The sequence below is a fragment of the Castor canadensis genome, chromosome 6 (genome assembly GCF_047511655.1).
Source record: "Castor canadensis chromosome 6, mCasCan1.hap1v2, whole genome shotgun sequence".
Taxonomy (NCBI): Eukaryota; Metazoa; Chordata; class Mammalia; order Rodentia; family Castoridae; genus Castor; species Castor canadensis.
The window spans coordinates 31,798,098-31,824,675 of record NC_133391.1 but is presented as its reverse complement, the minus strand read 5'-3'; the positions used below and the strand labels follow the sequence as shown (position 1 = coordinate 31,824,675).

The following is a 26,578-nucleotide window of genomic DNA, read 5'->3' as shown; positions in this document are numbered from 1 at the left end:
ACTTTTTTTTTTGGGAGACTCTCTTTTGTGGCTTCAATTTCATTTTGTGCTATCAATCTGTTTTGGTGGTTAATATCTTCTTGGTTCAGTTTTGGATAGTCATAACTATCTATAAATTTTTCCATTTCTTCAAGATTTTCCAATTTGTTGGAATATAGGTTCTGAAAGTATTCTCCGATGATTCCCTGAATTTCCATGGTGCTTGTTGTTATCTCCCCTTTTTGCATTTTTGATTTTGCTAATTTGGGTCTTTCACCTCCTCATTTTAGTCAGATTTGCCAGGGGCTTATCAATCTTGTTTCTTTTTTCAAAGAGAACCAGCTTTTTGATTCATGGATTCATATGGTATTTTTTTGTTCTATTTCATTAATTTTAGCCCTTATTTTTTATTATTTCTCTCCTTCTGCTTGTTTTGACTTTTGCTTGCTCTTGTTTTTCTATGAGTTTGAGTTGTAACATTAGGTCCTTTATTTGAGATCTTTCTGTCCATTTAGTATATGCACTCATGGCTATAAACTTTCCTCTTAGGAATGTCTTTGCTGTGTCCCATAAGTACTGGTAGGTTGTATTTTCATTTTCATTAACTTCGAGGAAACTTCTTATTTCCTCCTTATTTCTTCTATGACCCACTGATTATTGAACAATGTATTATTCACCCTCCAATTTTTGTGCTTTCTGCTGTTGTTTTTGTTGTTGAGTTCTAGTTTTAATGCATTGTGATCAGACAGAATGCAAGGGGTTATTTCTATTTTCTTATATTTGCTAAAGCTTGCTTTATGCCCTAAGATATGATCTATTTTAGAGAAAGTTCCATGGGCTGCTGAGAAGAATGTATATTGTACTGTTGTCAAATGAAATATTCTGTAGACATCAGTTAGGTTCATTTGATTTAAGGTGTCATTTAGTTCTAGGTTCCTTTGTTCATTTTTTTTGTATGGATGACCTATCTATTGGTGATAGAGGGGTATTAAAGTCTCCCACTACCACTGTGTTGGAGTCCATATGTACTTTTAAGTCCTTTAATGTATGTTTGATGAAATTGGGTGCACTGATGTTGGGTGCATGTATGTTGATAATTGTTATTTCCTTTTGTTTATTGCACATTTTATTAGTATTAAATGTCCTTCTTTATCTTGTTTGACCAATGTAAGTTTGAAGTCTACTTTGTCCGATATAACTATTGCTACTTCTGCTTGTTTTCAGGGGCCATTGGTTTGGTAAATCTTCTTCCAGCCTTTCACACTCAGCTAGTGTTTATTTCTGTGAATAAGATGGATCTCTTGCAAACAACAGATTGTCACATATTTGATTGTGTGCAATTGAATCAGTGCTACTCTCTGATCATTTGTCTTTTCTTCTCCTGTGGTTTGATGCTTCCCGTCCTCTTGTGGTTTTGTTTGCTTTCATCTTCTGTGTGCAGAATTCCTTGTAGAATCTTCTGTAGTGATGGCTTGGTAGTCATATACTGTTTTAGTTTCTATTTATTATGGATAATTTTTATTACTCCAACAATTTTGAGTGATAGTTTGGTGGGTCGATTATCCTAGGGTTGAATATTTTCATTCAGTGCCTGAAGTACCTCACTCCGTGTGCTTCTTGCTTTTAAGGTTTCCATTGAGAAATCTGCTGTGATTTTGATGGGTTTACCTTTATATGTTATTTATTTTTTTCTCTCTTACAGCTTTCAATATTCTTTCTCTGTTCTCTGTGCTTGTTGCTTTAATGATAATATTGCCATGGCAGGTTCTATTTTGGTCAAGTCTGTTTCGTGTCCTGGAGGCTTTCTGTACCTGAATGGGCAAAACTTTCTCTAGATATGGGATATTTTCTGTTATTATTTTATTGAATATAATATGTATCCCTTTGATTTGCACCTCTTCTCCTTCTTCTAAGTCCATGATTCTCAGGTTTGGTCTTTTGAAGCAGTTGGTGAGTTCTTGCATATTCCTTCACATCTCTTGAGTTGTTTGACTAAGATTTCTTCTGTTTTTTTCTCTAATTTCTATTTTTATCTTCATGCTCTGAGATTCTCTCTTTCACTTGTTCTGGTCTGCTGGAGTAGCCTTCCACTCTGTTTTGTGGTTGACTACAGGGACTTTTTATGTCAAGGATTTTTGTTTGATTCTTTCTTCTGAGGTTTTTGATATCTTTGTTTAACTCCTCTTTTATAATTTGTGTTGTCCTCTTTAAGTCATATATCTCTCTTTTTATAGTGTCTTTTGTTTAACTTTGATGTTTGTTGAGGTCCTCTCTGAGTTCCTTTATTTTTTTCTGTGTCATTTCATGCTCTTTATTTTTGGTGTGCATCTTGAGTGCATCTTGCAAATTCTGGTTAATCATGTCTAACATCTTTTCCATGAATTTCTCAGATATTTCATCTTTGAGGGTTTTTTTTTGTGGGAGTCACTGACTTTGCTGCAGTCAGGAACTAGGTGTCCTCTAGGTGGTTGGCTTGTTAGCACACCCTCTCCCTCAGACTTTGCTGTTTCTTTTCCCCCTGAATCCTGTACTGAATTAATTTTTTGAGGAGAGTGGTTTCCATCCCCTCTTCTTCTTTACATCTCTCCACTTGCTGCTGTGCAACTAAGGCTAGTGGTAGATTTTACTGCCTGATTTCTTTCCCTGATTTAATTTTTTGTGTTGTGGTTGACTTGGTTGATAGCTAGGTTGATGTGCTCTATTTGACCCTGGTCTGGAGGTGTAATTTAGCAACAACAAATTTGTAGGTTCAATGCCAGACCAGTTATTAATGTATTGTGTAGAAAACCCCTTTATGATAATATTTATAAACAGTTGGAGTTGGGGGGTGTTAATGGTTATTAGGCTAGTTATAGATTTTGGGGATTTGGTAAAGGTGGCTCTAAAAAATGTGGAGGTGGGAAAAGGGGTGGGTGAGTTAAGAAGTATGAGGGCTGCTGGGTATTGTGGCCCTTGTGTGTATTTGGGTGTATTTCTGTTATAGTGGAGGGTGCTTGTATCAGGGATTGCAGGGTGCTGGGGTGGTGTGCAGTTGGTACAGCTGGGTAATCAGCAGGTGGTAAATGTGTGTGTGGGGTGGTGTAGTGACAAGTTGGTGGAGGATAGGAGGGGGAGGTGAAGACAGGTGAAAGAGTAGATGAAAATGGTCAGAAATAGTGGTTGGGAGGGAGAACAATGGATTGTAGTACAGGAGAAGAAGGGAGAGTGAACAAGGTGAGAATAGGGATATGAGAGTAGTGATGATGAAGTTAATAATACAGGAATAAAAAAAAGTAGGAATGAAGAAAAGAAACAAAAAAATACCAGGTTCAGTAACCACAGAAAGTTCTGGAATTATTCCTTAGGCATCCAATCTTGGTCTTGGTGTTCAAGTGGAAGGTCTGATGTGGTCTTACCAAGTGACTGGCTTTGAGTGGTATTTGGACCTTCTTTCCACAAGATTACTTGGAGTTGTGAGGTGAGGTAAGACTGCCCATTCATGTAGGGTGGTCAGAGGTTTTGATTTCAGTAGGGAACAGCTGTGTTGTCCTTCAGCTGCAGCTCTGTTTGGTCAACTAGTCCCCTAGCAACATGGGGTAATTTAGTTTCGAATATTGTCCTTTGTCCCAGGGATCAGTTCTGGGATCCACTTCCTGCCCTGCTTTGGGAGGTTGGCCTATTGTCCCACCACCACTCTCAGTCTTTATGATTCTCCTGATCTCTAAAGAGCTGGAGTCTCTTCTGGGAGGCTAGTTTGTTGCTCTGCTCCTGCTCTCAGCCTTTATGCCTCTCCAGATCTCTTCTGGATGCCAATGGCTCCTCTAGAAATTCGGCTATTGGCCTACCTACCTGGTGTGCCTCCAATGCAATTTACCTAGCTAGAAGTTCAGTGACTCCCCCAAATGATCAAAAAACCATTTCCTTTTACTAACAGAATTTTTAGGAAGCCAGTGCAATCAGGAGGAGAGAAAGGATACTCTGGGACATGAATACACTTGCACATGCTGTTGAGAAATCCCTGGTATCCTAATTGTGGGATCAGCTGACCATAAGCCACCAGCTCTCATGGATTTTTATTCCTCCAGGGGTTATCCTAGGGAAGCCATACTATTCACAGGGCAAAGATACTTTTATGACTCACCAAATCTGTCACTGAGCACAGATCTGGGAGCTTACTACATGAAAACCACTACTCAGTAGCCAAGAGTTGGTGGGAAGAAACTCTGGTTTTACAATGAGTAACTTCATTGGTAAAGCAGAAAAGCTCTTGCACAATGAGCCACTGCTAGGCATTTTGAAGAATGCTGCACCTCAGTATATGGAAGAAACGTTTTGTCTGCTCTGTTCACCAGCACTGATGTCCCATAGGGAAATGGGCCCCTCCCACCAAATCATTTTGTCCTCAAGGTCCTCTCATTTGGGCTTGAGATGGGAATGAAACTTCTTGATTTGAATCCTGAGCATATTGGCTAAACTGCTTTTAATTTTGTTCTGCCTGAATCATGAATAACTAATTGCTCAAATACACTTTTTATAATTTTGAGCAAGAGGTTGGCAGAATGTCTTTGACTGCCCAAAGACACAAATTGAGTAGCTGTTTGCAATCAAAATATCTTCACTAGAGCTAAGGAAAGCAGGTGAGAAGCCACACTGCATGGTTTTAGTAGAATAATAAAAAAACATGCATTGAAAAAGGCAGGAAAGAAAAAATTGCCCAAATTTTCCCTTCCTCAGCTCCAAACAGTGCATATTAAATGAAAAGGATAAGATGTGCTTGCATCTGTGTTATGTATATGTTCAAATAAATATTTTATGTTGTGATATCTTCCAACCAGGGATGTAATTAACAAATGAATTATAAAAAGAGCTCTATTTAGTAGTTGTACAGGAAAATAAATGCTTATATAAATTAAGTTTTAACCCTGAGAAGGATAGAAATTAATCAAGTTAGGTGCCAGTGACTCATGCTTGAAATCCAAGTTGCTTGGGGAGCTGAGATCAGAATGATTATTGTTCAAGGCCAGTCTGAGCAAATTGTTCAAGAGACCACATCTTAACCCATAGATGAGTGCAGTGACTGTCATCCCAAGCTATGCAAGAGACTGGGATTAGGAAGTTCCAGGCCAGCCAAGCAAAGAGGTTTGAAAGAACCCATATCTCAATGGTAAAAAACTGATAATGATGGCAAACCTCTTTATCTCAGCTATGGCAGAAAGCATAAAATAGGTGGATTGTGGTCTCACTGGAGGTCTGGAATAACCAGTAGAACACCTAACAAGTAGGAAGTTCTTTCAAATCCCCATTTAAGGGTAAAGAGACTGGAATATGTTTTATCAAGACCTTAAATTTTGGTTTAACAGTGTGGCTGATTCCTCTGACTTAAAAGTTTACAGGGCTATTTGAGCACAACGCTTGACTTTTTCTTGGCGTTTGCATCTATAGCACTCCCCAAATAAGCCATTCCCCAAAATGCATGTTTGACACAGAGAGTTTTGGAGGGTAATTGAGAAACAGCCTGTGCTGGAAGACCCTCATTGCTCCACCACCTTCTTCTCTATAGCAGAATGCTAATTCCTCTTTACTTTAGGTAAAACTGGATTTTTATCACTCCATGCAGGATTCCAGAGTAAAATACAAAATAGTCTTATTTTCTGTCTCTCTCTCTCTCTCTCTCTCTTTTTTTTCTTTGCAGTACTGGGGTTTGAACCCTGGGCATACACCTTGAGTCACTCCATTAGCTCTCTTTTGTGAAGGGTTTTCTTGAGATAGGGTCTCGCAAACTATTTGCCTGAGCTGACTTTGAACCTTGATCCTCCCGATCTCTGCCTGATGATAGCTTGGATTACAGGTGTGAACCACACACACTTGGCATATTTCCTTCTACTTTTTAAAAGGAGGAAATAAAGTTACCATGAGAAAGAAGGACTCCCTAATGTTAAGAAGTACTAACATGCTTATTGTCAAAGACTGGAAGCTGAGGGAAATCCTTATAGAAGGCCATTTAAGTCTCATCATGTCCCCAAAACACCTTTTCTAAGTACATAAATTATTATGGAAAAATGAAGGACTTTTCAGACTACTTACAATCAAGGTCTGTCTGTGCCACAGTGAATTATTGAGGTATATATGGACAAATATTTCACAAAACTGATGCAACAAACAGCAAAGAACTCTAATGAATATATAGCAATTGAAATTACAAAAGGTAAAGAAAACAACTCTGTATAAGAGAAAAGTACATCATGTTTTTGAAGGATTTGTTTTAGTAAGGATAAAAATCAGAGCAATTCTTGTCCTAATTAAACTTACTCAATTGTTCTACAGTAAGAGAAAGGAAAATATGAGGAAAAAAGACCTTCAAAAGATGCAGAAATTTGTAGAATATTTTTGAAAAATGAACCTTGAAAAATAAATGATATATATAGACAATCTGGTTAAGATTCAAATGCACTTTTTATGGCCTATTTTTAAAAATGGTGATTCTTGAGATAAAATGGACATTGAAACAAAAGTATAAGATAGTTTGATATCTGGTAAAGTGTTACAATCATTTTGGAGTTTTGATTATAAAATACAAAAACTTTTGTCTTTTAAGTACTGAAAGGTCCTCTTTTATCAAGATGTATTTTTCTGGTTTTTATTTTACATTTTGATGCTGAGATAGAACTCAGGCATTCACGTTGGTCAAGTAAGCATTTTCCATTGAGCTACATCTCTAGTCCTCACTTATGCTAAGTGTTGTCTTTATTTCAGAAAAGTAAGTGTTCTTAATATTAAAACTGTTGTCTTACAACTATGAAATGCTATGTATTTATCTTATAATGTTTGGTTACTTTGGTATTGTTTCACTGCAAGCTGTCATTTTGCTTATTCAAGTGGTTTTACCATTCCAACATTTTTTACTTCTGAAACTCCACTTCTAAATTAAGTCTTTTTATACGCCAGAGGTACAGATTCCAGAGGGCTCTTGGAATATATCAAGAGAAGTTATAAAATACACTTAAATCTAATTAGTCTTATGATTATGACTACTATATTAATTTGAAGGCAGTCCAGAGACTGCAGACAAAGACACAGAACTTAAAATCCTGTCTGGAGGATTCCAAATGCCTCACCTCTGAAAATCCATCATTCTCTCAGTTCTGTGAAATTCACTCACATTTATTTAAAGAATGGTGGGGGCAGAAGGAGGGAAAGAGTTGAAGAATTATGAAACAAGGGAAGTGAGAAGAGTAGCATCCAGGTTGAAGCAGCGTACAACCGCATTCATGTCTCAGGAAACAAGGATCAAAATATTTTGGAGATTTAGAGGATTCTTCAGCCTGTGCAACTTCTTTATATGTGTTATATATTTTTTCTTTCTCTAATATTACAAGAATGTTCTGAAAAATTTCAAATAATGCCATTGTCTACAGCCAGGTGTTAGTAGCTCATGGCTGTAATGCTAGACACTGGAAGGCTGAGATTAGGAAGATCATGATTTAAGGCCAGCCTGGGCAAAAAAGGTTGTTAGACCCTATCTGAACTAATAGTTGGGCATATTGGTATGGGCCTGTCATCCCAGGCTGTATGGGAGGCTGAGATCAGGAAGACCACGTTTTGAGGTTAGCCATAGCATAAAAGTTCACCAGTTCCCATCTCAACAGAGTATTTTCTGGGGTGTTGATGGGCCTGTCATCTCTGTGATCACAGGAAGCAAAAAACAGGAGGATCATAATCTAGGCTATCCTGGGCAAAAGCAAGACCCTATCTCCAAAATATATAGAGCAAAAGGGGCTGGAGGCATGGCTCAAGCAGAGAGTACCTGCTTAGCAAGCAGGAAGCCCTGAGTTCAAATCCCAGTACAACCAATTAAAAAAGCATAAACATGTTCTTAGTTATGAGAATCTAGCTGTATTTGTAACAAGGGACATTAAACATTAACCACCATATCCCCAAAGCACCCCTTTCCATTCCAAAGACTCTGTCCAAGTCAAAGAAACAGTGTAAGCAGGCAAGAGCTGAACTTTCAGATGCATGTTACCTGAAGGAAAAATGACTCCCTCATTTGTAAATAGGCACTAAGCATATAAGTGTTATCAGTAAGAAGAAAGAGCCTGCTTTTCTGCACATATGCCAAATCAGCGGTTCCTTAGAATACTGGTCATAGAAAAAAAAACATGGCAAAATAATGATGCCAATGGTTATGTTTTTGAACCTTAAAAATCCCTTCTTCCCACGGTGACTATGTGCAGAGTGCTAACTATCTAGCTGGCCACCACTGACTCACCCTGCTGGTAAGTTTTCAACTCCTGTGTCTCACATGCTGTCTCTTAGTATTTTCTTCATTCTCTGTGAAACCTACTTACTCTCCTGGAATGACAAGAGTGTGGACAGAATACAAAGTAAGACTGGGAACCATAGAAGTCTTACCTGTCACCTAGTTTGTGAATAAAAAAGGGGACAGAGGCCAGCTGGCAGCAAACATGGGAGGAAGTCATGGGTTTCTTACATTGTGTCTTTGGCCCTTAAATTCTGGTCCACACTCAGAAAGAGAGATGACAATCAGAAATTACATACTGAGATTTTTTATTTAGATATTGAAGACAGAGTTATGAACACATTGTTCCAATGATATAATGTCTCTGGAGGGCATTGTCTTCTTGTTCACTTTCTGAAAGAGAGAAGAAGGGAGTTTATAAGGAAGACATGACATACAGAAGGCTTTAATTCTTCACTGGTATCACTGAAGTGAGGCAGGTGAGAGCCTATCTCCTCTCCTTCATTTGCTTCTCCTCCCCTACTTTCCTTTCTAATAATATCTTTTATTTAATCTGGTTGACTCTAGCAGATACTGTGCTCTTAATCATTGCTTAAAATGAAAAAAATAGTCTACGGCCATGCCACCCTGAATGTGCTTGATCTCATCTGAAATGAGGAATATGTAAGGACCATTTTTAGTTTATCTTTAGATTGCTCTTGAATACAGTAAAGGATATATTTACAAAGAGTGTAATTGTGGAGCTGGTGAACAAGCTCAAGTGGAAGAGCACCTGCCTAGCAAGTGTGAGATCCTGAGTTCAAACCCCAGTACCACAAAAAAAAAAAAAGAAGATTATCACTGCAACACATCATGACAATAGGGAAATAGAAGATAGTGTCAATTATCTAGGTTTGATTACAGAAATTATGATATAGATATACAACGAAATATTACAAAACTGTAAAAATAATAATAATGGGGAAGATATAGAAGTCAGAAATTTAGAAACTAACATATCAAGGTTAAAAAGAAAAAATGAAATAGAAAAATAGACACTACAAGATCTGTATATTTTCATGAAAAGATTTGGAAGTTATCTAAGATACACTGCTTTTGAAATAAGCAATACATGTATAAATATATATATGTACGTATATCTGCATATAATTTATAGTATCATTTGTATGAAAATAGAGTGATATGCTTAATATGCAAAATGTTTCCATAAGAATCAATTGTCAAACCTTTTGGAGGAGTATATGGAGAGGTAATATGAGATACATCTTTCGGGTTTAGTTTCATGTTGTTTTCTTCAGTTAGATTAATTTTTAGATTATATATATATGGGTTAATTTAAAAAAGAAGCATTTAAAAAATCTAGATGAAATTTATGAGCAGAGATTTGAATTTATTTAGCAAGGATACTGGCCTGAGAGCCTTGGTGTGAGATAGAACTCAGCTAAGGGTGGTGAACTGTAAACCTAAAATGGAAAGTCAAGGATTGAGAGCAAGGACACAGAGGACCAAACGTGGAACTCAGCTCTGTTTCATGAATCAAGGCCACTCAGCACATACAATCATTCAGGAAAAAGGAAACTTGGGGACGGGTTGTTCAAATTCAAAGTTACTTTGGAGAGCTTTTAAAAAGTAAGTAAGTATGGTGTAAAAAAATGAATACACATGTATGTAATTGCAAAAATAATACCTATTGAAATTATTCCAGGAATTGGGGGAGGGGAAGAGAAAGGAGAACAGTAGAGGGGGAGAGTTCAAGTATGATATATTTGATGCATTGTAAGAACCTTTTTAAATATCACAATGTACCCCACCCACCACAACAACAAAAGGACAAAAATAAAAATAAAAAAATTAAGAGTCCCTCTACCATAGCCCATAAAACATATATAGAAATATTTGGAAATGGGTCCTATCCCCATAAAATTTCAACATATTCTGAGATGATTTTTTCACACCTTGAATTTTGAGAGAGGCCATAGTCAGAACCTTTCCTGGGGGGGTGGTATGAGCATAAATGTCACCTGTCACTGAATTCTAGGTAATTAGGTGATGTACATTGGGGAGGTCTTTTTGGTCTCCCCACTTAGGAAGATGGTTTGGTGGGAGCATTTCAGGATCACATGGGGAAGGTCACTACTGATTACCTTCTGCTTGCTGCTGCTGCTGGCCTTCTTGTTGTGGGTGTCCTTGCTGGTTTCCAGAGGGAGGAGGACAAGGAGGCTTTTGATGGCCTCCTTGTGGTGGTGGTGGTGGGCCCTGCTGAAGACGATCTTCTTTGTCATTATCAATAGCGTGTCCTGGAGGTGGTCCTTGAGGTCCCTGACCATGGCTGTCACTTGAGTCCTCATCTGTTATATAGGAACAGCAAAAAAGATGAGCATAGTGGTGAGATATTCTTTTTACTTTTTATCTCCTTGATTTTGTTACATAGACTTTTTCTTCCAGGTCCTATATCTCACTTACCACTCTCTGGTGTCCACTGATTCCTCATGAAGAAATCTTTTTCTGTAAACTAACCATAGGGACTGTGTAATATCTAGGCTCCTGAGAAAAGTGCTTGCCTTTAAAATTGCCTAAAAAGTGTTCTCAAATAACTAAAAATATCCAGAACATGTTTCCCAAGACAAAAGTAAACGAAAGGGAAAGTACTTTTTAATGTCAGTGTTGTTACTGACACTAAATTGTTTTTTAGTCCAAGTCAAGACAGCAGACTCTTATGTTGATATTAAAAGTATGGAGCTTAGTGTCCTAGATCAATATAGAGAAATATTGAGAGATATAAGAGAGAGAAATTGATGTCCACACAAGATTCACTGAATGCCAGGGGCAAATAGTTATCAGCAAAGAGACACAGTTGGGTATTGAAACACAGAGGAACAGATACATACTGATATCCCTGTGCCTTAAAGAGGTAGTGATATAATTATACAAAGAAACTTTGGATAAGGAAGAAACCATTGAATAACTCATAGTACCACAGAAGAGTCACAGTTTTGACACTTCTAATTTGTGTGACATCTGTCACATCTGGACTGAGGTAACAAGCAAAATCCTCCTACTGTCTCCAAAGCTAGGCCTTCCTTTTATTTAAGTGGGAGCCCATGCTTACAGACCCCAGAATCAAAGTTACTTCTATAACTGGTACTTCTTTGTTTTTAGGGGAACTACCACTCATTAATTCCTAAAAGTAAACCTGATGTTAATGAGATATTGTAAATGTCTTGGCTTGAAAAATTTCTGAGGAAAAGGAGGAGAAAGTCAAGTGAAGATGGATTAAACTTTACCTGTTGATATGGGGAGAAGAGTCTTCATAAGTGACCTCTAGAAAACAAAGCACAGGATGAAGTGAGAAGTAAAGCCACCAATCTTTACAGGTTTATGAGTGTAGGACAGGGAAAGGTGACTTCCAGCCACATCCTGTACAACCCATTAGTGAGCTGGCCAGTTGCTGTCTAAGATGCTACTGGAAAGGGAGGAAGAGGTAGGGGATAGTAGAATCAATGCTTCCCTTGTAAATTATAGAAACACTTTTTGTCCTCCTTAGAACCAATCAAACCTTGAGACTAATATTTGTTGAGTATTTGGGATCTTTGTATTTCACACTTCAGTACTTTTTTACCCTTCATTTCATGAAATCATGTGATATATTTACACACTCTCTGAAGAGAAGAAAGCAGATATAAATACTTACTGTAATGTTACACATACACATCACAGTACATTAAAATATTGAATCGGAGTCAGGGAAAAATGAAATATTGGACCATGATATTCTTATTCCACTTTGTACAGAGATTGAAATTTATAATTTTATTCTTTTTCTCTGAAATCTTCATATCTTTTCATTTGTTCTGTGTCTACTATAATGCTGGGCTACTAGCATCCACTGTCTACTTTGATTTTGACAATCATTACAACTGTGCATTCCTAAGTCCATGAGTCCACCACAGCACAGAAAGTTCTTTTTACAAATGCAAATTTTACCTTAGAAAGAAACTTTTAGGGCATTCCAATTGTACTACTAATACATTATTGTTCCTTTACATTAAATGAGGACATAAATGTTATTACATTTATCATAAAAGCTGTGCAGGAGCATTTTTTTTTTCTCATCTTTGTTCATCCTTTTTCTTCTCTGCCTGCAGGGTGGTCTCTTAAACCTTAAACAGAGTCCACTTTCACCCTGAATTGTCTCATACCTTCACTTGCACTCCTAACTGAGCTTAAGGCCAGCAAGGCCTCTGTGAGCAGGACCACCAGCATCTTTGAGGAAGTTCAGGAGTTGCTCCCAAATCTGTGCTGGGGGGAGCAGGGCAGCTCCTTTATAAGGAGGAGCAGAACAATGGCACCTTTGAGCTTCCACTGGGTGATCTGACAATTGGCACACCAGGATACCTTGCTGCCTCGCATCCCTTATTTTTCTTTGGGACTTTAGCCCACCAGGATGTAGTGGAAAGGAGGTGGTCAGTATGTTATTTTAAAGGGTATGCCACATGACTTGCACATCAGTGTTGAAGGAACACTGCCCAAGCCACCAGCACAGATATTAGAATAGAATTTCCTGTGCAGGGGACATAACCCACTTGTCTTGTATGCATAATGTTCAGGATTTGATCCTTAGCACTGAAAAACATAATTCCACTCTTATTTGAATTCTGTTCTGGTTATATGTCTGTGATTCTCTCTGACATTACACTGACTTTGTGGGTGGTTTCAGTACCACGCACTTGTATATTTCTGTCAGTAGTTTTCCTATTACAAAGCATAGAGATGGTCAATATGCTGTGTGTGTGTCCTAATATATGATATTTAGCTCATATTTTTAGTGAATATAGAGGCTTTCTGTTCTATTCTGCAATGGGATAGTAAAATACATATGGATACATGGTAACTAGCACTGACCCTCAGTCTTCTCAGATGTAGATCACCCACATTTCGCTGGCTCTGGTTCTAAACAGAGAAATCTGGGCTTTGTAGAAACAGTTGCCTTAAAATATTCTGTTCACATTCATATTCTTGGGTGTTAGTGAAACAAAAGAAGCCCTTGCCCCAAAGCCCCATGGGATTTCCACAGCAGAACAACCTGAGTTTACACTTCTTAGATGAGCCATGGTATTTCATGTTTCTCAAACTTTCTCCTGGCTCTCCCCCTTTGTCACAATGCTGCATATTGTTAGATTTGGGTGTTATATCTTTTAGGAAATATTGCTAATCTCTGATTCTGATACTAGTTAGACCCGTAGTAATGAACTTGAAGAAAGTGGTCTGATATCCCCTTCAAAATTCCCATTGCCTTGTGTTCACATCCTGATTTACAGGCATATGCTAGTCATGGTGTTTTGCTCAGATTGGTCTTCAGTACAGAGAACTTCCTCTGTGATGTTCCAATAGGCAATTCTCCCATTTCTCTGAATCTGATTTGCTTATATTTTATATTCTGAACTGATACTCTCTATATTTATTTATCATCTTATATCTGTCTTTTACATTTTGGGAGACTACTTTTATTTAATCTTCCCATTAGTGCCTTTTTCCTCTGTATTTTTTTTGAGAGTCAGTCTCACTTGTAGTCCAGTCTTCCCTTAGACTTAGATCTTCGTGCCTCAGCCACCCAAATGCTGGAATCAGAGGCATGCTCCACCAAGTCCAGCTGTATTCTATTCTTCATGAGTTTTGTTTCAGTTTTGGGACTAGCTCACCAAAATGGAATGGGGAGGAAGTGGTTATTGTGTCATTTCTAAATGGCATACCATGTGATATGGGCAATGGTGTTGAAGGAAAACTGTCCAATAAATCAGTACAGGTATTAGGATTGAAGTTCATAAGGTAAGGGTATAACACATTCATGTAGTTTGCACAAGATCCTGGGTTTGATCCTTAGTACTTCAGAAAAAGAAAGGTCCACCATCATCTGAACTCCATTCTGGTCAATGTAAGTGTGCCTCTGTCTGACCCTGCATTTTCCTTGTGTGTTTTTGTTACAAGTTTCAAAATTTGGCAACATGTGCATGTAGAAGGCCCTAGCACTATGGGGAGGGGGAAGGGGAACTTCTACCATTATCTGAACTCCAGTTTGGTTGATGTGGCTGAGTCTCCCACATTGTATTGAGCTTTTGGAGGTTTTGGTTAGCAAATTACAAAACTTGTTAACCTGGTTTCATATTTAATAGAGGACTTCATTGCCTCATTACCTTCATTGCTTGCTTTCTATTTACCTGCTGTTTATTCTGTTATGTCTATCTAGGAATTAATTGCTCTTTATATTCATCAAAGGACTAAATTAGTAGTATAATCAACTATGTCTTCATTTCAGGCCTCATGTAAGGCTTGTGTGATTACTGAGATAAGTGAAAAGCTGATGGTAATCAGACAGTAGATTGATAGTTGCATGGCACAGTGGCCCTTGTAAATATTAACCATGAAATTCATGGTTTACACATGAATATTTATTCTGGCTCTTTCTGAAAGGGTACCAGAATATCCCAGGAAGGCCTCCTAAATATGTATGACACAGGGTAGGTAGGCTGAGGCTTTTTTCTGGAATGACCATGGGGATATCCTAAAGGGGGAACATATTAACTCTTGCAATTTCTCCCTGTTAATGTCAAAATCAGTGGCCCAAAATGGTCTCATGAGCTGTGTTAGAGCCAGAGAATAACTGCCAATTCTTATAGGTCCTTCTATTTATTGTCTTGATTCCTGCTACCCAGGAAGGGAACCTCCAGCTGAATAGTACTGTCCAGGTGGCTGATGATAGACCTTCAGGTGTGAAAGGAAGGTCAGAGAGAAGGAACTGAGGGTGGTGCCACATGGCATGTGGGTGGCTTTGGAAGCTGCAGTCCAAGTGGAAGTCACTTTTTCCTTGGTTTGGTAGGTTCTGGATCAGAGAAGCTGTTTCTACCAAATATGCAGCTGGAGCCCTTTCCCCAACCTTCTCCAATGTCAACAATATATGAAAGAGGTCAATGTATAAAGAAAGAAAAATATTAGCTATGAAACCACCAACCAAAACCAAAACAGTTTACAAAAGAGTTTATAGGGAAGCCTGCAGCAGGCAGCTTGCGTACCTGAGGATAAATGGAATACCTCAAACAATGGGACTTTTGTGAAATACATATCCCCTACTTGCCAGGACAGCAATACTATTCTTGATTTCTACATCATAATTCCTGTTCTCTTCCTTTTTAGATTGCTGTCTTCACAAAGCATCTACTGACTGGGTAGAATTAACAACAGAAATTTATCTCCATATAGGATTAGAGGATAGTAGTGTAAGATTAAAGTCACATCTTCAGATATCTGTCTCCTGGATTTGAGTCACCTCCTTGCTAGGTACTCACAAGGGGTTTGCTCTGAGCATCTGTCTCCTTGCCTTCTCCATGTGTGTCCATCTACCTTCTTCTTTAAAGTTCCAGTCACAGTTTCTACTGAGTCTAAGCCTAACAATCTCTTTATAACCTAATCACTTCTTTAAAGGCCAAATCTCCAAATTCAGTCATATTCTGAGGTAGTGCTGTATACAGCTTCAAGATATTTGCTAGGTGAAGAGGGAAAATCTGCTTACAACACTTCATGATCATTACTCTGTTAATATCAGTTGTCTCATCTTCTTGTTCAAAAATATAGGAATTTCTTTTCACTTTTTACTCACATAAGTACTGCCAATTAACAAATACAGTTGGATTTACTTTCAAAATATGTTCCAAATATGACCACTTGCATAATCTCTACTGCAGGACCCTGGTATGGTCAAAATTGTCTCTCTCCTGGCATATCAATATTTTACTAATCTACCCCCCAGATCAAGTTTCATTATAGTGATAAATATTACTCACTAATCTTCAGAAACTTCTTACATTGCAAATGTAATAATTATTACATCTCTTTCTTCAGATGAGATGACTGAGAAATAGGCCCAGGCTGTTATGGAGATAGTCAGTGGTCTAGGAGGCAGTCTGATCCAGGACCTACATTCTTGCTACTGTGCTTCACTGTTTTCCTTTTATTTATTTGCTTAGAAGTTGAGAAAGAATTAGGGTCATTAAACAAGCAGAAGTACTTACATTAGCAGATGATTAAGGTAAAATATTTCCTGAGCCTTAACAGGTGAGGTAAGAAAAGTTGTTTTCCTGACTAATTGTGTTCACATCCTATGCCTCCTCTTAATTCATAGATCTCATAGATGTTAATGTCTCCATTTTGTTCATATACAAAGAAAATATAAACTGTCAATGAATGTCATGCATGCACATCTTTATGCATCTTTAAATTTGTTTTCCTGGGTAGTCATATTAACATCAATTTATTTTATGCATGCTAATTCAAATCAGCTGTTCTCTGATTATGCTTCTGCTTCTCCTTTTTCCTTCTTTTTTCCTTTTTTCATTTTTACATTTACTCACATGTGTATACATTGTTTGGTCCACCTACTCAAAGCCCCCTTGACCCCACCTGCTTCTGGGCAGATTGAAATTTTAAACAAATTATTAATGAGAATGTTATTGAGACAGAAATTAAAAGTCTCAATCAAAGAACGGTCTGGGATTTTGTGACTTTGTTGCTGAATTTTGCAAAATATTTAAAGAAGAACCACTTCCAGTTTTTTTCTCAAAGTATTTCAAAGTAATGGAAAAAACAGAAACTACCAAACTTGTTTGAGGCCAGCATTATTTTGACAGCAAAATAAGACACTCAACAAAGAAAACTACATAGAAATGTCCAGCTACACTATAGATTCAAAAATTCTCAAGAAAACAGCAGCAAAACAAATCTAACAACAGGTAAAAAGAGGTTAGGCACCATAATAGAGTAATATTGATTTTTAAGGATTGTTGAAAATATGCAAATCAGTAAATATAACATATTATATCAACAGAATGAAGAACAAAAAAATGTGATCATCTCAACAGATCCAGAAAAAGTATTTGATCAGATTCATCATTTCTTCCTTATAAGAACATTCACCATAATAGATGTAGAAGGAACATACAATGTTAATATGATAAAGACGTATGACAAATCTGCAGTTGTTCATAGTTTCTATCTCAGAACTCATTAGAATGGCTCTATGGCCTATACTTCTACTCCCATTCTTATTTACCCTTTCAAGTAACTTTTCAAGCTCTTACATAGAGCTGTTTGGCTTTTTTCCACATTCACTTCCAAATTCTCCCAGCTGCTATTTCATTTCAAAACTGCTTCCATATTTGGAATATTAGTGACAAGTACTTTCCACTTCTTGGCCAGTTTTTATATTAGTCAACTCATGCTACAATATCAATAGGCTTTAGCCTGTATATTTTTAATAATAAACATTTTTTTCATACATATTTTTGGCACAGGGAGTTGAAGATCAAGTTACCACCATACTGGATATCTGGTGATGACCACTTTCTCACAGAAAGCCTCTCTTGATATATGAGGGATGAGTTGATTATACTTCTCTAAGAACTCAGGGGAAGAGTAATCAAAAGTTCAGAACACACCAGATATTGTTAAAACAGTCATGATATGAGACTATAGCTACTTCCCCAGAGGGAGAAGAAGCAGTGCTGCCAACCTTGAGGATCTTACTTCAACTCCGTAGGCAGGGCATGGGAGAGCACTAAGCTAAGTTCTTATAATGACTGGTAAATGTCCATGAAACCTGGGAGTCACTGGTTATGTGGATATAAGTTGTATACATTGAAACACAGGGACAGAGTCTTAGTTTATACAGTTTCAGAAACTTTTTGGTTTTTCAGTTTTTAAAATATTAGCTAAACTGCATGAAGTTTGCTAGTACGGGAGAAATATAACACATCACCACTTCCCCAATTCCAAGAAATATCAAGAAAGACACTTTTTGGGTTATAATTCACATATACACGGAAATGTCACAAAGAAACTTTCCATATGGCTATTTTATACAAACAAAATTGTCTTTTTTCAGAAACTGAGAATAAGAAGATAAAACAGGTTCTTTTTGGGGGTTGGCACCTGTGAAAGAGGGAAGGATGTAGGAAAAGGGTGAATATTGTTTAAATATTATGTACTCATGTATGAAAATGGAAAAATGAGAACTGTTGAAACTCTTCCAGGAATGGCGGGGGGAGGGGGAGAGAAGGGATAAAGGAGAATTGAGGGAGTGGATGAATTCAACTATGATATATTGTAAGAACTTTGGCAAATGTCACAATGTAGCCCCAGTATAATGATAATAAAAAAAGATTGAATAAAAAGGAAAGAAATCATCCTCCTGAAGAAGTAAGAAGGAAATAAATTTGGGTCTTTTGCATGAAACCCACACCCAGGCCTTCCTATGTGAAACCCAATTCAGGGCTTAAACTTAATACCTCAGGGCAATACCTGCCACGTGAGCTGCTGGAACAGCATTAGCCAGGAGGTCCAGGAACTGCTGTTGCCACTCCTCCCTATCCTAGCAAACAGTGTTTGATTAAAGTCTCTCTCTGAAAACAAGGCAAAAAAATTAACCAGTTGGAGCTTAGTGCCAAGCCCACACTGGTGAATTGATGAAGAATAGAAAATACTCAGACTTAGAAGAATAAATAAAAGAGATCTCTAAAAATGCATGGAAAATAAGAGTATAATATCATAAACAACAAGAAGAATGAGAACATAAAATATCAACAAATTGGTCTCAGGAAAAAGCAAGTCAAATGAGTTTCAGAACACTGCTGAAAAAATTCTATTTTGAAGATCAATCTGAGACAAAGTGTGAAATATGTTTACAAATAAGAACATGTATGTTATGCAATTGGGACTTTGAAGAGGGCATCTGAGTATCTTCTTCAAATGTATAATTGTAACCAATTATCAGTGAGATTCAAAATGATTCCTAGAAAAAATATGGTTTAAGCTCAAACTGATAGAATACTGATAAAGAGGAGGAGACCGGAAGATGTCTTAGAGAAAAGAAGTATTGTGGTTCATCAGGGCACAGTATGTTGTTCTGTTGAGGAAATCCCATGGTGATATCTTTGGCAATTTTTTTTAACAATCTCAATGGTTATTAATAAGAACAGAACATTAAAGTCAACTGTGTTGTTCAATACCAAAACTTCCCTGATTAGAACTAGAGTGAGAGAATCATGGACAATCTTTGTGGAATCGATGAGCAGAATGACAGACAATCTTCATTTACCAGTATGGTGTTCAAGTATGGTATTCAACCCATTGGAGATTTGAACAGAAATAAAGTCTATATTAGCAAAAGTCTAGTTACATATATCTGGTGACACACACATCATGATTGATGTAATCAATATTATGGCCAGTGATATCTACCATCTTACTTTTTTTTTTTTTTGGTGATACTGGGGTTTTAAGTCAGGGTCTTATGCTTGCTAGGCAGGTGCTCTGCTATTTGAGCCACATTCTCAGCCCTACCATCTTCCTTTTTTGCTATAGGATAACTATTGACACACTTATTGACATTGTTCAAACAGCACACAACCTCTTTATCCCCCATAAATAACACACATTTGAAAGAGACACAGTATCCTCAAAAAGACTGAAGCTCAAATAATGATAGAAATTTCTTTCTAATAAATGTAATGATTACTTGTACAATATTTTTTAACCAGGTTATCCAAGTCATATGTTGTACCTTTCAGAAAGAAGACAATGAAAACCTCCTCCCTATTCCAACTTTCTGGGCTAACGTCCCAGGAGAAGTAAAGGATGCGAGGCAACCTAGTGTCCATGTAAGGTCACCAGGGGAAGCTGAAAGGTGCCATTGTATGACTCCTTATATTAAAGGGAACTGCTCTGCTTTGCTCAGTTCAGACGTGGGAGAAACTCCAGACCTTCTTTAAGATGCTTGTGGTCCTGCTCACTGTGTCCTTGCTGGTCCTGAGCTCAGTTTTGAGCTCAGATGAAGGTATGAGAAAACAGGGGATGTGAGTGGATTCTGGTTGGGGATTATGAGACCACACTGCAGAGCAGGAGGGGAAGATGGTGGGAAGAAGATGAGAAGAAAGACTGAATATTCAAGCCCCACTCCCATGTAAAAGAAAAATAAAGAAGACTGAGTAGCTGTTTGTGATGACAAGAATAATACTGGTTATGTTCTCACTAAACTTCAAAACCTTAGATTTTCCTTAACACTCAACTGGAATGCCATAAAAAATTCAACCAGAAGCACCACAAGGTACATTTTAATTTGGAGAATAATCTCTGTGTGCTGAGAAGGATACATGGGCAAATGGTATGGGAGGAAAGAAGCCTCGTTGTGAGACATTATTATACTCAACGCAGAAGTAGATGTCGCTAACCATGGTGTATAGTGGTACAGGACAGGCAAAGGAGATAAACACAATCAGAGAGCCAGAGAATAAAAAGGGTAAATTTGACCCTTTCTACATAGAGAAATGGAAAAATCAGGGTTCGATTTCCATATTTAATTCCCACACACATGCATTATTTTCAATGTGCTACAAGGACATTATTGATATGTTTTTTTTCTCTCATATACCCTTCTTGAAAAAATGTGTAAGTATAAGCAAAGGATTTAATGAAGGAAAAGGTAAAACTACATGAAAAGGTGTTTTTGGAATAAGCAGAAATAGTATTAGCAGAAATTTTTGAGAGTTTCTAGTGTGGTCAAAAAAAGGTGAATGTGTGTGGGTCTGTGTTATCTGCAAATGTCCATGTGTTGTGTGTGTGTTTGTGTTTTGAGCAGGTGGTTGAGATTCAGGATAAAAACTACTCTACTACTCCCTTTGTATTTCAGAAAGTGGCTGAAAAGGTCACTTATGGTTGTACAGGCTGTGATTAGAGTCACCTTACCTGCAGGGCACTTGTGAGCCCTGAAAGATTGGTAATTAACTTTCCACTTCATTCTGTGCTTTTTTTCAGAGGTCAGCTATGAAGACTCTTTGTACCTGTCATCGGGTAAAAAAAGCTCAGTTCATCCTCAACCTTTCTCTTCTATTTTCCTCAAAAAATTTTCAGTTCACAAAAGTCATATTATCATCATTTTTATTTTTATTAATTAATGAGTGCTAGTTCTTCCAATAATACAAATCAGCCTTCCTTAACCTTGATCTGGGGACCATAAAGAGGGTCACCAATTTGAAAAACAATTAGGCCTGGCTTCTATGTCAGTAACAGGTTGATCCCATGCAGATGTGTCTGCTGAGAGATGACAAACAAATGCAAAAAATGTACCAGGTTTGACTGCCCTGTGATACTGAAAGATGTTCAGCTATGTCATTCTTCCTAATGCTGCTCTCTAGAGTCATATGGCTTTATGGTAAAATGAGCAGAAATATTTGTCTGTATCCCTTTTCTCTCTCTTTCTCCACTCAGCTGTGAACAACATAAATATTTCTCACAGATTTTCAGGGAATCCCATGTGTACCATCATTTGTCTTTCTCATCTCACTCTTAGTATTTCTCTAAGTCAGTCTAAAACCCTGAACAACTGGAGCAGACACCTAAACAACTAGTTTTAATACAGGGTTTATGTAGCAAGACTTGGATTCATAGGCAGTATGTTGTTACTGTGTCCAAAAAAATAACTAACAACATATCTGACATTTATGATCCTTTTAGTTGGCTGACTTCTGGCTTTGAAGTCATCCTCTGAGAATTGTAAGGCATCCAAGACCTTCTTTTTTGACAAATTCAAGAAAAAATAATTGTCTCAGGAGCCTAGATATGAGCCATTTCACACAACCTATACATGAATCATGAAGAGTTTTTGATAATTAAGCAGGGGACATGAAGTTGGTGTACAGATGAGAGGAAGTTTTTAGAACAGACTGTGTTACAAGTTTAGAGAAATCAAAAGGGAGAGGAGTCTCCCACCATTATTTTCATTTATTCTATGCCTCCCCCACACAGAGGTTGAGGACTCAGGTGAGTTCCTAGTCCTAGCTCAGAAGCCACATGGACCACCTCATGGAGGACGACCACCCAGACCTCCTGCTGGTAATGGATCAGAGTTTCATCCACCACAGCCTGAAGGACCACCAGAAGGAGGAAATCAGTCACAACCTGGTCCTCCACACCCACAAGGACCACCACAGGGAGGAAACAACAGTGAGTTCCTGCTTCTAGCTCAGAAGTCCCATGGACCACCTCATGGAGGACGACCACCCAGACCTCCTGCTGGTAATGGGTCAGAGCCTCATCCACCACAACATGAAGGACCACCAGAAGGAGGAAATCAGTCACAACCTGGTCCTCCACACCCACAAGGACCACCACAGGGAGGAAACAACAGTGAGTTCCTGCTTCTAGCTCAGAAGTCCCATGGACCACCTCATGGAGGACGACCACCCAGACCTCCTGCTGGTAATGGGTCAGAGCCTCATCCACCACAACATGAAGGACCACCAGAAGGAGGAAATCAGTCACAACCTGGTCCTCCACACCCACAAGGACCACCACAGGGAGGAAACAACAGTGAGTTCCTGCTTCTAGCTCAGAAGTCCCATGGACCACCTCATGGAGGACGACCACCCAGACCTCCTGCTGGTAATGGGTCAGAGCCTCATCCACCACAACATGAAGGACCACCAGAAGGAGGAAATCAGTCACAACCTGGTCCTCCACACCCACAAGGACCACCACAGGGAGGAAACAACAGTGAGTTCCTGCTTCTAGCTCAGAAGTCCCATGGACCACCTCATGGAGGACCACCACCCAGACCTCCTGCTGGTAATGGGTCAGAGCCTCATCCACCACAACATGAAGGACCACCAGAAGGAGGAAATCAGTCACAACCTGGTCCTCCACACCCACAAGGACCACCACAGGGAGGAAACAACAGTGAGTTCCTGCTTCTAGCTCAGAAGTCCCATGGACCACCTCATGGAGGACGACCACCCAGACCTCCTGCTGGTAATGGGTCAGAGCCTCATCCACCACAACATGAAGGACCACCAGAAGGAGGAAATCAGTCACAACCTGGTCCTCCACACCCACAAGGACCACCACAGGGAGGAAACAACAGTGAGTTCCTGCTTCTAGCTCAGAAGTCCCATGGACCACCTCATGGAGGACCACCACCCAGACCTCCTGCTGGTAATGGGTCAGAGCCTCATCCACCACAACATGAAGGACCACCAGAAGGAGGAAATCAGTCACAACCTGGTCCTCCACACCCACAAGGACCACCACAGGGAGGAAACAACAGTGAGTTCCTACTTCTAGCTCAGAAGTCCCATGGACCACCTCATGGAGGACGACCACCCAGACCTCCTGCTGGTAATGGGTCAGAGCCTCATCCACCACAACATGAAGGACCACCACAGGGAGGAAATCAGTCTTGGCCTCGCCCAACTCCACCTGAATGACCAACCCACTAAGGAGGTAATTAGATGCAACTTCCCCAGTTTCATCCTGGGTGGTAGAACCCAGGGATCAGCACCATCTTTCCAATGGAGCAGTACCAAAAGACCCGTGCAAGGTTAACCATCCCATTAGTCTACATTCAGTGACACCCAGAATTCTAACAAAGGTTCTAACTCTTACACTTATCAAAGTGTTGAGGACAAAAAGTAAAGTGGTTCCAATTGGAAATTATGTTATCTTGGAAACCACTTTTGAATATTTCCACTCAGTGTCTATGGTCATACCACCCTGAATGCACCTGATCTCGTCTGAATAGTTCCACTCAGAAATGTTGATGTGGATAGTGAAGCCCTGTTAGTTTTTGGTCTCTCCAAGGTAATTTTGATTTTTGAGGCACACTGCCCCCAGAGTTTACTAGTCTTTACTGTTCACCAGTCTTTATTAGTGTTGGTAAACGTATCCTCTGCCTTCTCTGAATCTTTTACGTTTTTGCTCAGAAGCAATGTTTCCCACCTCACATTTCCATCTGACCAGTCATATCAGTTATATTTCAAAGAAGTTCTATCTGGTCCAGGATCCTTGTTAAAGGATGTTTAAGTCTATGCTCCTAAATGTTATGTAGATTTTAAAATGCTTACTTTCAAATTAATCCATGCTAAAGCTAAAAGTGCAAATGAAGTGAATGGTAATAAGGCAAATGTGAAATTCTTGTCACATTTATCTTCTCATATCACCCACTGAAAACTAAAATCCCCATTACTTTTTTGCATCCTCTTGTAAACATTTATGGATATAGAGCAACACCATTTTCTCTACATATTACCCATAATTTGCAAAATTTTTTGTTTCTCATATCAAGTAATATATTTCTTAGAAAGCTTCTGCCTCAGTTCATATATATAGATTTCCTTCCTTTTTTTCTTAGCTCCTTCCTCCCTCCCTCCCTCTTTCCTGTCTCTTCCATTCTTTCCTTCCTTCATCCCTTCCTTCCTTCATTATCTTCCTTTCTTTCTCCCTTCCTCCCGTTCTCCTTTCCTTACTTTCTTTGCTTCCATTCTCCCTGACACTCTCCTTTCCTTCCCTCCTTGATTTTTTTTATCTCTTTCAAACTTTCTAGCTTTCCTCTTCTTTATTATAGTTGTAATTGTATAGTATTTCATTGTGTAACATCCAAGAATTCCTTTAACCAAACCCTGCTATTACACTTAAGTTTGTTTCAATTTCAGTATTATAGGAATACTTTGCAATGGGCCTCTTGGTAAATGTATCCTTGATCATTTTCAGGAATACTTATTAGATAAACAATCTTAAGAATATTTTCATTTCTTCATGTCATAAAGGAACAGTTTAACGGATATTATATGCTAGGTGTCTAATAAGAGGGAGCAAAACAATATCAGGAAGAAAAAGGGAAGGAGAAGGGGAAATATCAGAGAAGGCAGGCTCTCAGCTACTACAGTCATATCAAATTTTCCCTCTAACTATCCTTGTTTGTTTGTTTTATACAACAGATGACAACATAATGTCCTTCAGAAATTATGCCATTGGAGCCAGGCATGGTGTCCTTCTGTAAATCCAACACTCGGGAGGCTCCAGTATGAAAATAGAAAATTCCAGGTCAGCCTAGGATACAAAGGAAGACCCTGTCTCACAAAAAAAAAAAGAAAGAGAAAGAAAGAAAGAAAAAGGAAGAGAACTATGCAATGGAAACAATATAATTGTAATAGTGTCTGAAGTAGCCTAATAAAATTATCAGCATTCATTTTCTGACTGTTGTCTTTCTTTCCAGTGTTAGAGTCTGGAATTTCATGACCATGGACTCAATGTAGAACACCCAGGCCTATTCACATAGGTGCTCCACGCATGCCTCTGCCTTATATCCACAAGCCCGATGCCAGGCAAAACTCTTTCATTGTTCCAAGGCATCCTTGTATTTTACAAGATAAACGAGATTTAAAAATACTTTCCAAATATTTACTAATACTGTTGTAATTTTAGAGAAATAGGGAATATTTAACAAATGTAAGGAAATAACAGGCTGAATAATCTTTAAAATTTTCAAAACAATCTAGCCAGTTTTTTTTCAAATATGAAAATAATTGTAACCTCTTCTTCCATGAACTCACTTTTCTTTTTATTCTACTTAATCATTCCTCAGTTCTGAGCCTTCCTGTACCCTCCAAAAATCCTTATCAAATTCTGAGTGAATTTCATAAAAGAGGCAGCATGATGGAATTTAATGTGTAGTTAATTTGGAAACTTTCAGAAATGATTTTGAGGTCTATCTTTTTCTCATGGCCTTTGGTTTCTAAAAATCTAATATAACATCAAATTATGAGTGATGAGATTATACAAGGGCATACTAGCTGTTTAGATATTTCATACAACTCCTTTGACACATGTTAATCACATGTATTGATATAATTCAGTAAAGGCGCAGCATCATTTATTTCCTATGTGAATTTACCATATGAAACAATATCAATTAAATTAATATTTCTCTATGTATAAGGAGAGAGAATAAATTCTTCTGGGATATTCCAAAAGTCCTCTGCACTTTCCCAAAGCTAGTTTAAGCCAAAAAATTCTTAATTTAGAATTTGATTTTGGAAAGTTTCAAGAATGCCAAAATATTTGAAACATTTAGATAAATGAAATCACAATTCACTGTTTAACAATGTCAAAGTGTCACTGTATGGAGTTGTTGTAACATTATGGAGTTGCAGAGTGAAAAATTGGGTGTTTTAATATTGAGAAGACTTACTTTTTGTAAGTGCTCAAGGACCTCACAAAAGACAACATGAAGCATAAGAAAGCATTTTGGTGAAGCACAAAAATATCTATTTACTACACCAGTTACTTAAAAGATAAAGAGAACATTTTATATTTAAGAACAAACTCAAAGATTTTCACAATTTTAACAGAGATTAAAACATCATCTACTTTTGTTCCATTGTCTTTTACATATTAATAATGGCTGTTTTAATAATAGCTTATAAATAAATGTATTCAATTTATATCTATCAAGATTTTTTCCTTCTATTATGGAACAATCAG

General features: G+C 38.1%; 1 protein-coding gene across 1 annotated transcript; it reads left to right on the top strand.

The window, feature by feature from the left end:
• The first annotated feature begins 20,006 nt into the window (after window positions 1-20,006).
• LOC109684831 (uncharacterized) lies at window positions 20,007-25,257 on the top strand. Its single transcript, XM_074075309.1, has 4 exons — window positions 20,007-20,099; window positions 21,077-21,112; window positions 22,067-23,539; window positions 25,033-25,257. Exons 1-3 carry the CDS (start codon window positions 20,036-20,038, stop codon window positions 23,521-23,523), a joined length of 1,557 nt encoding a protein of 518 aa, XP_073931410.1. The 5' UTR covers window positions 20,007-20,035; the 3' UTR covers window positions 23,524-23,539; window positions 25,033-25,257.
• Window positions 25,258-26,578: the final 1,321 nt, after the last annotated feature.